A 13,542-nucleotide genomic window follows, 5' to 3' on the forward strand; every position below is an offset into this window, starting at 1 on the left:
GGGGTGAACTGGGGCACGCTGCCAGGAGCTGGGGGCTTACATTCTGGCTCCTGGGCGGCCGGACCCTTCCCCCAGAAAGGCCATGTCTCAGGCAGGGGCCAGTGGGGTCACCCCTGCCAGGACTCCCGAGTGGGGCGACTATGCCCACAGGGCAGCGTACCTCCCCGCAGCCACACGGGTGGCAAGGTGACCCGAACGCTAGCATTTACCGCGGTGACGCTGCGGCCGGAGCAGAATCCTGGGGGGCGGGGATAGGCCAGAGACCACACAGAATTGGAGATGAACACGTGAGATGTAGGGGAATACATGACTATATACATAAAACCTAGACATGGACACACACACACACACACACACACATATAAATGCCACCCAGAAACCCCCCCAAAACCCCAGGACTCAGACACACACTGGCGCCCGAACACGAAACACCTCTCCTTCACCCCACTCCCACCGGCTACAGACGCTTGGAAAGATGCGCGGACTCGGGGATCTTGGCGGACACAAGCTGTAGCCGCAGCAGTTAGGGAAGGTGACTTTGCCCTGGCGACTCTACCCCTCGGGAAGACCAGGCTGGGGGTGGGGACACCGATGCCCTTGGCAAGGCTAAGCAAGCAGTCTTTGAGCCCCACCACCCCTGCCCCCTTGCAAATCCAGAGCAGATGACTCGGTTCCGGGGCTGCAGGCAGGCCTGGAGGGCCCCAAACTTTATTGCCGCCCTGCGCCCATCGGCGAGCCCTGGAGCGTGGGTCTGGAAAGTTCTGTGGGGTTATGGGACCCGCTCCGATGGGAAGGTTTCTTTGGGCCTCCGTCTGCGGAGTCTCTAAAGTAGGCTAATGGTGCCTGTAGAGAAGCCACTGGGGGGGGCAAGGGGCCGGGCGGCGCACGGGAGAACCGCGGGGCCTGGGGCCGAGGTCCGGTTTGCAGACCACGCTGTGACGGCACCCGGAGTCGATCCGTGTGTCCCGCCCGCAGGACGTGTTTCCGACGCTGCTCGCAGGACTGCAGCGCGGGCGGCCCCTCCACACTGCAGTACAAGCTGCTGCCGCTGCCCCTGGGCGTGCGCGCCCACCACGACGTGGCCCGCCTCGCCGCCTTCTCCGAGGCCGGCGTCCCCGCCAACCGCACGGAGCTCAGCGTGCTCGAGCCCGACCCGCGCAGCCCCTTCGCGCTGCGCTCGCTGCGCACCGGCCACGGCGCCGTCTACACCCGCCGCGCGCTCACCCGCGCCGGCCTCTACCGGCTCACCGTGCGCGCCGCCGCGCCGCGCCACCAGAGCGTCTTCGTCCTGCTCATCGCCGTGTCCCCCTATCCCTACTGAGGGGCGTGGTCACTGGCCGCCGCTTTGGGGGCCAGTGACCTCCAGGGATGGGGAGGGGGGCCAGGGAGGAGCCGGACCGGCCCCCACCGCCCACCCGCCCGGGTGGCTCTTGCCCTCACCACCTGCTGTGGCAAGAAGCATCACCCCCCCCACCTTGTGCGTCATTGAGCCCTTCAGCAAACACAACCCTGTGCAACCTTGACCCCAGGACGTCAAGGACCCGATCTCCCCCCACCCCCCGCGGAGGTGGAGCTGGGCACTCAAGAGTGTAAGGCTGTCCTTGGGTGGTGAAGCCTGCTTGTCTGACGGGGGCGCCTCCAGGCTTGCCCCAAACTCCAGGGAGACCTGGGCTGGGACACAGCACACCAGGAGGCCCCAGGGGAGGGACAGACCCCTAGAGGGTGACAGCGGCTATCCTCTGCCCACAGAACTGTGTCATCCTGAGCCCCGTGTGTGTACGTATAACATAAAAACGTTTCTTTTTAACCAACTGCATCTCCCTCCAGTTATTTTGCTCTGGTCAGGAGGGGCTTTGGCTGGAAGGGAGGCCACCACCCTTCTGGTCCAGCAGCCCTGGGCCTCGGGCAGGAAGGTGCTCCCTGGTGGAGGTCCCGGGAGAAGGTGGGGGAGGCTGGAGTCTCCGCGGGTTGGGGGGAGGAAGAGGGAGATGCTACCTGAAAGGTAAGCATGTTGGGCCAGATCCCTGGGGCCTCTAGGCCATCGCAGGGACTTTGGCTTTGACGGAATGAGCTGGGAAGGGACAGGATTAGAACATCTATGTATGTAAGGGCACGTCTCCAGGGTGCTGGGGAGGGTCTGAGTCACCAGGGACTCTGCAGAAGCGCAGGGAGCTGCTTCTCCGCCCACGCCCGACCCTGCCTCAGCCACCACCCTGTGGCCGCCGCCCTTGGCCACAACCTCTGGCAGAAAGAGGCTCTATCGCACGTGGTTTTGAAGAGGAGAGACCCTTCCGCCCCGTTCCCCTTGCTCAGTGTGACACCGTCACCTCCCGCTTTGCGTCCTCATTCTCTCAGCCGGGCAGGGAGGAAAAAAGCTGTCTTGAGTTATTTCTCACTAACGGGTGAATGACAACCAGACTCTGTAAGCAGAGGCTTCCAGCAATGCTGCATGAAACAGGGAAACGGCTGTGTCCATTTTACAGATGGACAAAAGGAGGCTCCGAGAGGGGGCGTGACCCAGCCACTAGCTGGATAGGCGACTGGTTCAGGGTTCGACTGGCCCTCCGGATTTCCACCGGACGGCCCCGCCTGAACCTCCCCGGGGCATTTCCTCCTCAAAGCTATTTTGTTCTCCTTTAAGCCAGGGGTCTGCGAACTTTTGCCGTGAAGGGCCAGATAAAGGAAAGCTCTGGGCTTGGCGAACCTCGGCTCTGTTGAAATCACTCCCCTCCCCGCGGCAGCGCTCGAGGAGCCACACAGCACACGAATGAATGAGCGTGGCTGTGTCCCAATAAACCATGACTGGACACTGACGTTGGACGTTCATACAATTTTCACGTGGCACGAAATACTCATTTGATTTTATTTCCCCCAACCATTTGCGAGTGCAAAATCCATTCTGAGCTTGCAGGCTTCACAAAAACTGGCGGGGGGCTGTAGTCCGCCACCCCGGATTTAAGCCACGGAAGTCACTAACGATGAAGGAGAAACTCGAGGGGGCGGGGTCCGGCAAGCCTCCCCCCCCCCCCACCCATTTGTCCGGTGCCCACCTGTGAGGACCTCCCTTGGGAGAAACGCCCCTCTTTGTGCAACCCTAGGGGCCAGAGGTCACAACCTGCACCCTGCCGTTTGCTGGGCTGTTAATTTTTTATGGAGCCCGTGAAAAGGTCAGCCCCAGGGTGAGGCACTGCAGAGGTGAGACCCGCGGAGGGGAGGCGCGGCCTCCTCTTTCACCCCTGCTGCCTCCTGTCTGCTGCTTCCCAGTCTCCCCCGGCCCTTCGTGTTTGCAGACCATCTGTTGGCATGCCCAGTGCCTTGTGGGCCCGAGTTTTCCTTCTCCCAGGAGACCCAGAGGCAAGAAAGAGTATGCCCATTTCAAAGATGAAGGAATGGGGGCTCAGAGAAGGCAAGCCGCTAGCCCAAGCTCACACAGCGTGCAGGGAAGAAGAACTCAGCTCAGGCTCTCTGACTCCAGAGCCCAGGGGGCGTTAGCCTGCAGGCCCCCTGTCTCCACTCCCCAAGAAAGGAGGATGGGAGGTGAAGGAGGGCCAAGGACAGGATGAAGAGGAGGGACCGCGACAATTCAAGACAGTTCAGGACCTGAGGAGCCACGAGGGGAGTGTCCATTCAGTCCTGCCTCCCCCACCTTCCAAATGGCCATTTGAGCTGGTGGAAAGGGCTGATTGCTCAAAGTCTGGCAGTGAGCCAGTAGCAGACCTGGCCTGGAATCCGGGTCGTGAACTCTCAGGCTTGTGCTCCCCTGCCCCACCCACCCCTGCCCAGATCCACAGGGAGCAGATCCAGGAGCAGAGGAGGAGCCAGCCCCAAGGGAGCCTTTTCCACTTCTGCTTTTCTAGCTGCCGACCAGCTCCCGTCATTGGCCAGGGCCCCATCCAGCCACCCCAGCCCCCAGCACCACCTGACCTCCAGGCGGAGGCTGTACCGATCCATCAATGGTGATAAACAGCCCTGTAGGTCACTCATTAAACTCCCTGATGCCGGTTTTTCCAAGAACCCAACAAACAAATGGACTCTGTGTTCCCTCTGGGCAGGGACTGGCAACCTGGGGGTCTGGCCTAGAGGACACTCTTGTTCCTGGAGCCAGTGCCAAGCATGGGATGGTTGTGCGGTGAAGTGTCTGCGGTCTCCACATTCCCAGGCCCCTGTGTGACTCACAGGCGCCAGCCCTCGAGTGGCAGGGGAGACACGGAGGACAAGAGGGGTCTGCTCCTTGGTTAGATGCACAGGCTGCATCTACGTTCAGACAAGTGGCCGCAATAGAGCCGACCCTTAGAAAAGCCACCCCGGGGGCGCCTGGGTGGCTCGGTCGGTTCAGCGTCCGACTTCGGCTCAGGTCATGATCTCGCGGTTCGTGGGTTCGAGCCCCGTGTTGGGCTCTGCGCTGACAGCTTAGAACCTGGAGCCTGCTTCGGATTCTGTGTCTCCCTCTCTCTCTGCCTCTCCCCCACTCATGCTCTGTCTCTCTCTTTCTCTCCCTCTCTCTCAAAAATTGAAAAAAGACATTTAAAAATTCTTTTAAAAACGCTTATCTACAATATCATCACATCAAATTAAAAATTCAACAATCCTGTCAGTGTTCATTCACGTTTCCAAGTGGTCACAAAAAGGGTGTTTCTTTTATGCTTTTTTTTTTTTTAAATGTTTAGGCTTAAAAAAGTCAGGATCCAAAGGAGGTCTACATATTGTGATTAAGTACATCCTTTATGTCTCTTTGAACCCTAAGCCCCCCTATCTCCTTTTTCCTCCCGTAAAAACTTAAAAATCAACTTTACTGAGATATGATCATTCCAGGAATGCAAGAGTTGGTTCAACGCTTGAATATCAATCAATGTAACTTACCACGTTCATAGAATAAAGAGAAAATCATATGATCATCTCAATAAGTGCAGAAAAAGCACTTGACAAAATTCAGCCCATACTCATGATAAAAACTCTCAACAAACTAAGAGTAAAAGTGACCTTCTTCACCTGATGAAAAGTGACTATGGAAAATCTACAGTTTGGGGCATCTGGGTGGCTTGGTTGGTTAATTGGCCCCACATGGCGGGGTAGGGGGTGGGGTAGGGAGGATTCTCTGCTCAGGATTCTCTCTCTCTCTCTCTCTGCCCCTCACCGACTCATGCTCTGTCTCTCAAAATAAATAAATAAATAAATAAACTTAAAAAAGAAACCCTACACTAACATCATAGTGGAAGACGGAATGAATGCCTTCCCCAAGAATATGAACAACACAAGGATATCGACCTTCACCATTTTTATTCAGTCTTATACTGGGGGTCCTCACCATTGCAATAAGGCAAGAAGAAAAAGCACAGAGATAATACAGGGAAAAGCAAGATTGTCTCCATTCACAGTGGACATTATTGTCTACATAGAAAATCCTAAGGTATTTACAAATATCTACTAGGATTGGGGTGCCCGGGTGGCTCAGTCGGTTGAGTGTCCGACTTCGACTCAGGTCGTGATCTCGCGGTCTATGGGTTAGAGCCCCGCATCGGGCTCTGTGCTGACAGCTCAGGGCCTGGAGCCTGCTTCGGATTCTGTCTCCCTCTCTCGCTGCCCCTCCCCCACTCACACTCTGTCTCTCTCTCTCTCTCAAAAATAAATAACATTAAAATAAAAGTCAGGGATGCAGGAGTGGTTCAGTCGGTTAAGCGTCTGACTTCGGCTCAGGTCATGATCTGGTGGGTTCACGAGTTGGAGCCCCACATCGGGCTCTGTGCTGACAGCTCAGAGCCTGGAACCTGCTTCGGATTCTGTGTCTCCCTCTCTCTCTCTGCCCCTCCCCTGCTCATGCTCTGTCTCTCTCTCTCTCTCTCTCTGTCAAAAATAAATAAACATTAAAAAAAATTTTTTTTTGATTTTTTGTTTTTCAACGTTTATTTATTTTTGGGACAGAGAGAGACAGAGCATGAACGGGGGAGGGGCAGAGAGAGAGGGAGACACAGAATCGGAAACAGGCTCCAGGCTCTGAGCCACCAGCCCAGAGCCTGACGCGGGGCTCGAACTCACGGACCGCGAGATCGTGACCTGGCTGAAGTCGGACGCTTCACCGACTGCGCCACCCAGGCGCCCCAAAACATTTTTAATAAAAAACCCCCAAATATCTACTAGGATTAGTCAGTGACGTCAGCAAGGTGGCTGAATATAAGGCAAATATACAAAAACCAGCCGTATTTCTATATACTAGCAACAAACAACTAGAAAATGAAATTTAAATCATGTACAATAGTATCCAAAAATCTAAAATACTTAAAATAGGAAGAAGTTTAATGAAAGATAAGCAAGAACTGTACATTAAAACCTACAAAACAGGGGCACCTGGGTGGCGCAGTCGGTTAAGCGTCCGACTTCAGCCAGGTCACGATCGCAGTCCGTGAGTTCGAGCCCCGCGTCAGGCTCTGGGCTGATGGCTCGGAGCCTGGAGCCTGTTTCCGATTCTGTGTCTCCCTCTCTCTCTGCCCCTCCCCCGTTCATGCTCTGTCTCTCTCTGTCCCAAAAATAAATAAAAAACGTTGAAAAAAAAATTAAAAAAAAAAATAAAACCTACAAAACATTGCTCAGACATCTGAACCAAGATGCATCCTTCGGCACTCCTGTTGAAACTGAGGACTTTTATACCACCCATCAAGGACACGCCAACCGGCCGGGTTTTCCTCTTCTCTGAGCAGAATAAGGCCCAAGAATAAGCCTCCAGCTGGCAAGTCATATAACCTGTCCGGTAAAATATCCATCCCAAGGCTGGGCCCTGAAGCTGGTTTAAAGCAAAAATTGAATCCATCACAAATGAAGATCATCTCAAGATGTAACCTCCTATAGATTGGCCTGAGTTACTTTCTCACTGCTCACGTAAATAGCAACTAATACTTTTCTTTTTTTTTTTTTTTAAGGTTAATTTATTTCTGAGAGAGAGAGAGACAGAGTGCGAGCAGGGGGAGGGGCAGAGAGAGAGGGAGACACAGAATGTGAAGCAGGCTCCGGGCTCTGAGCTGTCAGCACAGAGCCCGATGCAGGGCTCGAACTCAAAAACTGTGAGATCGTGACCTGAGCCGAAGTTGGAGGCTTAACTGACTGAGCCACCCAGTTGCCCCCAACTAATACTTTTCAGTAAAGAGTCTGAAGTCTTTTTAAATGCTGGAAAATGTAAGAAGATATAAATAACTGGAGAGGTATACCATGATCATGGATTGAAAAATTCAATATTGTTAAGCTATCCATTCCCCCCCCACCCCAAGATGCTATATAGATTTGTTGCAATTCGCAATCAAAATTCCAGCAGGAATTCCAGCTTTTTATGAATTTCCAGCTTTTTATGGAAACTGGCAATCTGTTTCTACTATTTATATGGAAATGCAAACGAGCTGAAATAGCCACAATAATTTTGAAACGGAACAAAATTGGAAGATACACCCTATCGGACTCCCAGGCTTACTATAAAGCTGTAGTAATCAACATGGTGTAGTATTGGCATAAGAATTAATAGATCAGTGGAACAGAAGAGGGAGTCCAGAGACATATTCACACTTACACGGCCGGTTAATTTTCAACAAATGTGCCAATGTAATTCAATGGAGAAAGGAAAGTCCTCAACTAATGTTACTAGAACAACTAGGAACTAGCATGGGGGAAATGAACCACCAAGGGGTTTAAGAAGCGTGTGACTTATTCTGCGTTTTTAAGAACTCTCTGCCCTTGTGCAGAGAAAGGATTTGTGGGCGGGGAGCAGGAGACTGGAAGAGAGAAGCAGGGAAATGACCAAGGAGGCTATAGCAATGGTCTGAGTAAGAGAAGACAGGCCAGTGGGGAGGAGGTGGAGATCGGAAGGAAAGGACAGGCTCTGAATACACGCAGAAGATTCGAACTCCTCAGTGTCTCCACTGGGTCAGGCGTACGTGCCACTGTCCTTTTAGAGGCACCACCCAAGGTCACTTACCTAGGAGGTGTGGAGGGTCCTTCAGGAGCCCTGACCTGGGTGTGGGTGAAAGGTAAAGGCCACGGTGGCTCAGCGCCAGGTAGGGGAGCCCCTCTGGCCAGGCCCCGGCCGTGGACCCACGACCTGTTCTGCAGGGTGAGGGCCGGGGCAGGGTGTGGATGTCCACCTGGCAGGTGGAGGGGTGCATGATGAAAGTGGCTCATCCAGAAGCCGGCCAGTCCATCCTGGCCTTGATCTCTGCCTCTCAATCACCCTGGTGCCCAGTGGGCGGGACCCCTGCTAGCAGTTGGGCCCATTTTCCTCTTAGGAGAGCCGTGTCACCAGCTCCTGTGCGTCAGAAAGGGACAGTCCCCTGGACTGGAGCCATTTCTGCAGCAGAGCGTAAAGGTCCCTGCAGCCTGGGACCCTGGGACAGAGACCCTGGTGCCTCTATCAATTCAACCCAAGCCTGAGCTAGAGCAGAGGGTCTGGCCGGAGCTTCAGACCCTGGGGTCTAGTCCTGCTCTGCCACTCACATGCTGTGTGGCCTTGGGAAAGATATACCCTCTCTGTGCTGCAGGTTCCTATCCATAAAATGCGGATAACAGTCATAGTGGCCTCATATAGGGGGATCGTGAAGAGCAAATAAAGCTAAGGAGAATAAAACCGTGCTTGGTGATATCCACAAGGGTGTGATTGAGCCCCAGATCCACCCAGATGAACTCACTTCCTCCTCCATCCCGCTGCCCCTCCCCCATCTGTCCTAGACCGACAGGGGCTTATCCCTCACCCCACCCTCTTCCTAAGGTTTGGGTAATGGGGCTTCTCTCTGGAGCCACCACTGGCTCTGGAGAGCTTGGGGGAACATCAGGCCTCCCTGCCTCAGTTTCCCCCCCGCCACTTGCTCTGCAGTAACTCTCAGGAGGTGGTCCCTATTCACCCACACCCTCCCCAACTTTCTCAACCAGCAGTGACATCTTAAAGGAAGAAACAAAGACCCAGCACGAAGTCACAGGACGGTCCTTCCCCACTCCTGCTGGGGAAGGAAGCCGCCCCAGGCTGCACGCCCCAGGCTGCAGGTATGTTGTGTCGGCCGTTCCTCACTTGCTTCCTGCTAGTGTGGAAGGCCAGGGGCTCTGCGAGGCCCAGAGGCGGCTGAGTGAGTGGGTTCAGGAGCCAGTCGCCATCTCGCCTGCTGGCAGGAAGGTGCCTGAAGTCACCCAGCCCCACACAGCTCTTGGGGCGCTTCCTTGCCATCACGGCCACTCCTGGGGTTTGGGTGTCTGAGGCTGGGGCGTTCACAGGAACCAAAAGCCGTGGTTCTGATTATCAGTTGCTTTAATGCCTTTTGCCTCCTGATGGGCTCACAGCCACTAACCTGGCAGACGTGCTTGGTGGCCAGGCAGGGATGCCCGGGGCTGGGATGGGCCGGGGCGGGGGCGCTGACTGGGAGGACTAAGTGACTAAGCCAGCGGCCTTCACTCCTCTCTCTGCCTAGGGTCCCCTTCTCTGTCTGCTTCTTGGTTGCAGGAAGGGGACAGGGCTGCCTCCTCGACACCACCTATCCCCCACCTTCGCCCCCACTTTTACAAGATGGCTGAATGGCAAACCAGCAGTATGGTCTGGGGCTCCCACCTCCCGGGGGGGTCAGGGCCCAGAGGACTTGGGAGTCAGTCCTAACCACGGCGTTGCCTTGGACGGGTGGGCACCTGCCATTTTCCTCAGCTGTAGCGGCAGGGATTGGTGCTTTGGGGCCTCTGAACCAGGCTGGGGAACTTCTGACACACGGAACCTTCTGCAGGCCAGACCGGGGTGGCAAGTCCCCGTTTCTTTTTTGCAAGCAAGAAGCCTCGCCTCCGTGAACCTCAGCTGTGAACCCCTGCTGCCCGCCGGCTTAGCAGTTGGCCAGTCTTCTCTTCACTATTTATGGGGTGCCCTGGAGGGGGTGGCCCGGTGCCAGGCTCTGGGGAGACAGCCAAGAACCAGCCCTGGACGGAGGGCTGAAACCGCGGGCCACCTTCACCTGGGCTCCGGCTCCCGGGGGCCACTGTGGGGGAAGGGAGGTCTGCCGGGAGGCCACCGCGGGATAAAAGCGGGCACGAGATGCACCGCGCCTCAGGGACTTCTGTTCCCACTCCCACCCCCGGGCGGTGGCAAGCCTCTGGCAGGACCGCCGGCCGTGGTCACCCTGCCAGTTGCCCGCGTTCCAGCCACTGCCGCGCCCTAAGGGGCCGCCTGCCCGAGGGTCAGGGCGAGAGGACCCTGGGCGCGTGCGCCCTCGGGAGAACGTGCCGCCCCGGGGGGCGGGGCGGGGGCGGACAAGGAAGGAGGGAGGGAGGGACCGGGCCCCGCCCACCTGCAGGTGGCCGCGGCCGCCGAGCGGCTCCGCGTGGGGGCCGGGCCCGGGGGCGGGGCCTGTCGCGCGCGTCCCCCCCCACGTGTCCCTGGTCCCGGGCCCTGCCCCCGGGCCGGGTGTTTATAACCCGAGATGCGCCACGCAGCCGGCCCTGCTCCGCCGCCCGCCACCGCCGCCCGGGGCCACGGTAAGGAGCCCCCGGCCCGAGACTCCGCTCCCACCCCCTGGCCTAGGACACCCTGCCCCCGGGTCCCGCAGACAGCGAGCCGAGGAGGCCGAAGGGACCGCGCTCCAGTCGCCCGTGCGGGCGGGAGCAGAAGTCGGCCCCGAGTGGCCAAGCGCCCCGCGCTCGCACCTGGACGGGGGGGGGGGGGGGGGGCAGGAGAGCGACGCCGGGGCTTCCGTCCTTCGAGGGTGGGGCCGGGGCGCGAGTCTCGGACAATGCGGGGGTGGGGTGGGGGCGGCAGGTCAGGTCATGCGTCCCCTTTGCGGGCCGAGGTCTTTTCTAGATTCCCCGTGTCTAGCCCAGCTTCCTCTATGCCGGACCCCCCCAGATGGAGACCTTGGGAGTCCGGAGGGTGGGGTGGGGTCCGGATTCTCTCACCCCTTCTCTGACCTCCCCCTCCTGCCCCGGTCTCTGTCTCCGCCTCCCTTTCTCTGCATGAAACCGGAGTTCCCGCCCGACCTCTGCCCCTCTCCCCGGGCCTTGGGCGCATGGGCCCCTCCCACAGCCCCGAGCCTCAGTTTACCGCGGGCAGAAGGGCAGCGGGACTCGGAGTCTTGGTTGTGGCTCCGCTCCTTCCCCCGCAGGGGGCGTCAGTCTCTGCCTCCTGAAACCTATTAGCCTTCTCCGCCCGAGGGTTGGGGGCGGTGGCCGCGCCGGGTCACGGTGCCGGGTTTCTGGCTGGCACTGGACTCCGGGGCTGTGGGAGGGGCCGCTCTGCAGGAAATGTCCGCCGTCCGGGTTGCTGTTGCCTTTGGCCCCTTGGGCGGGGGCGGCTGCGGCCTCCGGAGAGGGAGGGTCATTGTGAAATGGAGGAAACTCCTCTCCCATCCCGCCAGGGCTCTTCCTGAGGAGGTCCCGTGACCCGCCACCTCAGTGTTCCTTTCTGCGCAGTGGGGGCGTCTCCTCCGGGGCATCGCGGCCCGGAGCTTGCACAGAGTCAGGCAGGAACAAACCTGTTCTTTCCCCAGGGTCGGATCAAATAGGCCCTGGGCTTTGATCTTTCCTTCCCAGCCCACGGCTGGTAACAGGGCAGATTCTGGAGCCAGCAGACCCAAGCCCGGAAGGCAGGCACGACCGGGTGAGACCTTGGGTCAGCTGCCAGCTTCCCAAGCCTCAGTTTCTCCGTCTGTCAGAGCTGGCACAGGCTCAGCGCTCAGGAAGCAGTAAGACGGTGGGGCAATCTCTGTAGACTGTTGGGAACTGTGGCTGGGTCCATTCACTCAGTAACTGTCTGGGGCATGCCTCACCACGTGCCATACAGGGGACATGAGACCGGAGACCAGATCTCTACCCTCCTACGGAAGCTTCTAGTGAGGAGACCGTAGACAGAAAGGGCCACAAGAGGAATGGATGGGTAGGGCGGGAGGAATCTTCATCCTACAAACCCTTCCCTCCTTCCATCCCCCCTCTCAGAGCCCAAGCAGGGGAGCCAGGGGGTGGGGTGGGGACGTGTCCCAGTTGGAGCCATCTATCTGTGCGCTGTGCTGAGAAGCACTTCTCATTCTGCTCAGTACAAGTTGAGTGATGCAGGCTGCCCACTGAGCACCTAGACCCTGGGCCAGGCACCGGGTGGGGCAGAGCAGGGAGGCCCCCACTCTGTATAGTCCAAGTTCCCCCGAGGACTCACATGGGCCGCATCAACTGGCTGCCTGCTCTGGGCTTTGTGGTCGCTTGGCTGTGATGGTAGCCATTTCCCCTGGCCTGGGGCCCCAGGAGTCTGACTCACAGAGGGGAGCCAGGCCCAGACTTACCTGCTGTGCAAGCACTTTCCCAGGTCCCATTTCTTCTTAGCCTCATGGGTCCTGGGAGGCGAGCCAGGACAGCCAGATGCCTTTATTGGAGCACAGAGCCCCTGAAGAGAGTGCCTTGCCTGTGGGCGCCCATGTGGAAAGAAACTCATTGGAATTCAGGGTCTAAGCCTCTGAGCTTTGCTGTAACACTTTGGGAAGGGTTGATCTTCCAGGCCCTGGTGCGTTCCACCCCCCCCCCCCCCAGACTTGGGGAGGTGCCCTCCTCAGACTTGGGGGTAGGCCATGTACCCAACAGGCTTTGTAATATTATTGGTAGGATCAATGGATGAATGAATGCACTCTCCGCCGTGTGCTCCAAATGCTCTTAGAAGTTTGCCTGTCTTTTACCAGAGTCTGGCGAGATCTGCTTAGTCTCCCTACCACCTGTCTCAGGGCCTTTTCACCAGAAGTAGAGACTCAACCTTCCCAGCCACGGCAGACTCCCCAGTGACCCCTAACCCTGGGTGGAAGATGTTTGCTGGAGTGCCACTGTCCCCGAGAAAGCCAGTGTTCCCGATTTGATTCTCAGGCCCCAGGAATCCCGCTGCTGAGAGCCAGCTCATTGTCTAGCCTAGGACAAGCCCCCTGACCTCAGCTTCTCCCTCTGTCAATTGGGAAGAAAATCACTCACTGTCTTACCAAGGATGTGCAGACAGATGAGCTGAGCCCATCAAGTGGATGATCGGGCTGAAACCCGACAGCGGCACCTCCTGGTCAAAGTGTGGAATTGCAGCCTAGCTCTGTCAGACACAAAAGAGGGCCCCAAAGTGATAGGACCTCCAAACCCAAGAATGAGGAAACCCCAAAGTCAGAGAGAATTCTTCCGGCTTAGGCGGAGCTAGGGTTTTTAAAAAAAACTCTAATGAACCCAGATCAGCAGAGTTAGAATGTGAGGGAGGGGTTCCAGAGGAACATTCGCCAAGCTGTATCCCTGACTCGCGGAGAAATATACTACTGGTTGGTGATGCTTCATTGGGGGTTTTGGTTTCCGGAAGACAAAAGTGAGGGGGAGGCGATCTGTGGTCTGCATTCAGCCTAGGCTTCAGTCCCAGTTCTGGCGTCTGGCAACCTGAGACCGGGTCAAGTAGTTGACCTTTTCTGAGCCCCACGTGGTAGTGATAGCTGTTATAATTAATTTTTAGGAATAGTCTCCACCTTGAAATGGCACCTGTGTGGCACCGAACAGAGTATCTGCTCTTGTCATCATTCCAGCTTTGATGTTTAGGAGCCCACGGGT

At 57.1% G+C, this 13,542-nt stretch overlaps 2 protein-coding genes across 3 annotated transcripts in view; both read left to right on the forward strand.

The window, feature by feature from the left end:
• The window catches only part of HMCN2 (hemicentin 2), a 144,976-nt gene extending 143,165 nt beyond the window's left edge, over nt 1-1,811 (forward strand). Inside the window, exon 98 of the mRNA XM_043567001.1 lies at nt 976-1,811. Coding sequence (XP_043422936.1) covers nt 976-1,321 — 346 coding nt within the window. The 3' untranslated portion in view covers nt 1,322-1,811. The remainder of the gene's footprint in view (nt 1-975) is intronic.
• An 8,553-nt stretch (nt 1,812-10,364) lies between these two features.
• Nucleotides 10,365-13,542, forward strand: part of ASS1 (argininosuccinate synthase 1) — a 52,399-nt gene continuing 49,221 nt past the window's right edge. The window contains exon 1 of one of the 2 annotated variants that reach the window (XM_043567145.1): nt 10,365-10,476. The gene's annotated coding sequence lies outside the window, so the exon portion shown is untranslated. The remainder of the gene's footprint in view (nt 10,477-13,542) is intronic. The other variant, XM_043567144.1, reaches the window with a different exon arrangement.

This window comes from Prionailurus bengalensis, chromosome D4 (assembly GCF_016509475.1).
Source record: "Prionailurus bengalensis isolate Pbe53 chromosome D4, Fcat_Pben_1.1_paternal_pri, whole genome shotgun sequence".
NCBI lineage: Eukaryota > Metazoa > Chordata > Mammalia > Carnivora > Felidae > Prionailurus > Prionailurus bengalensis.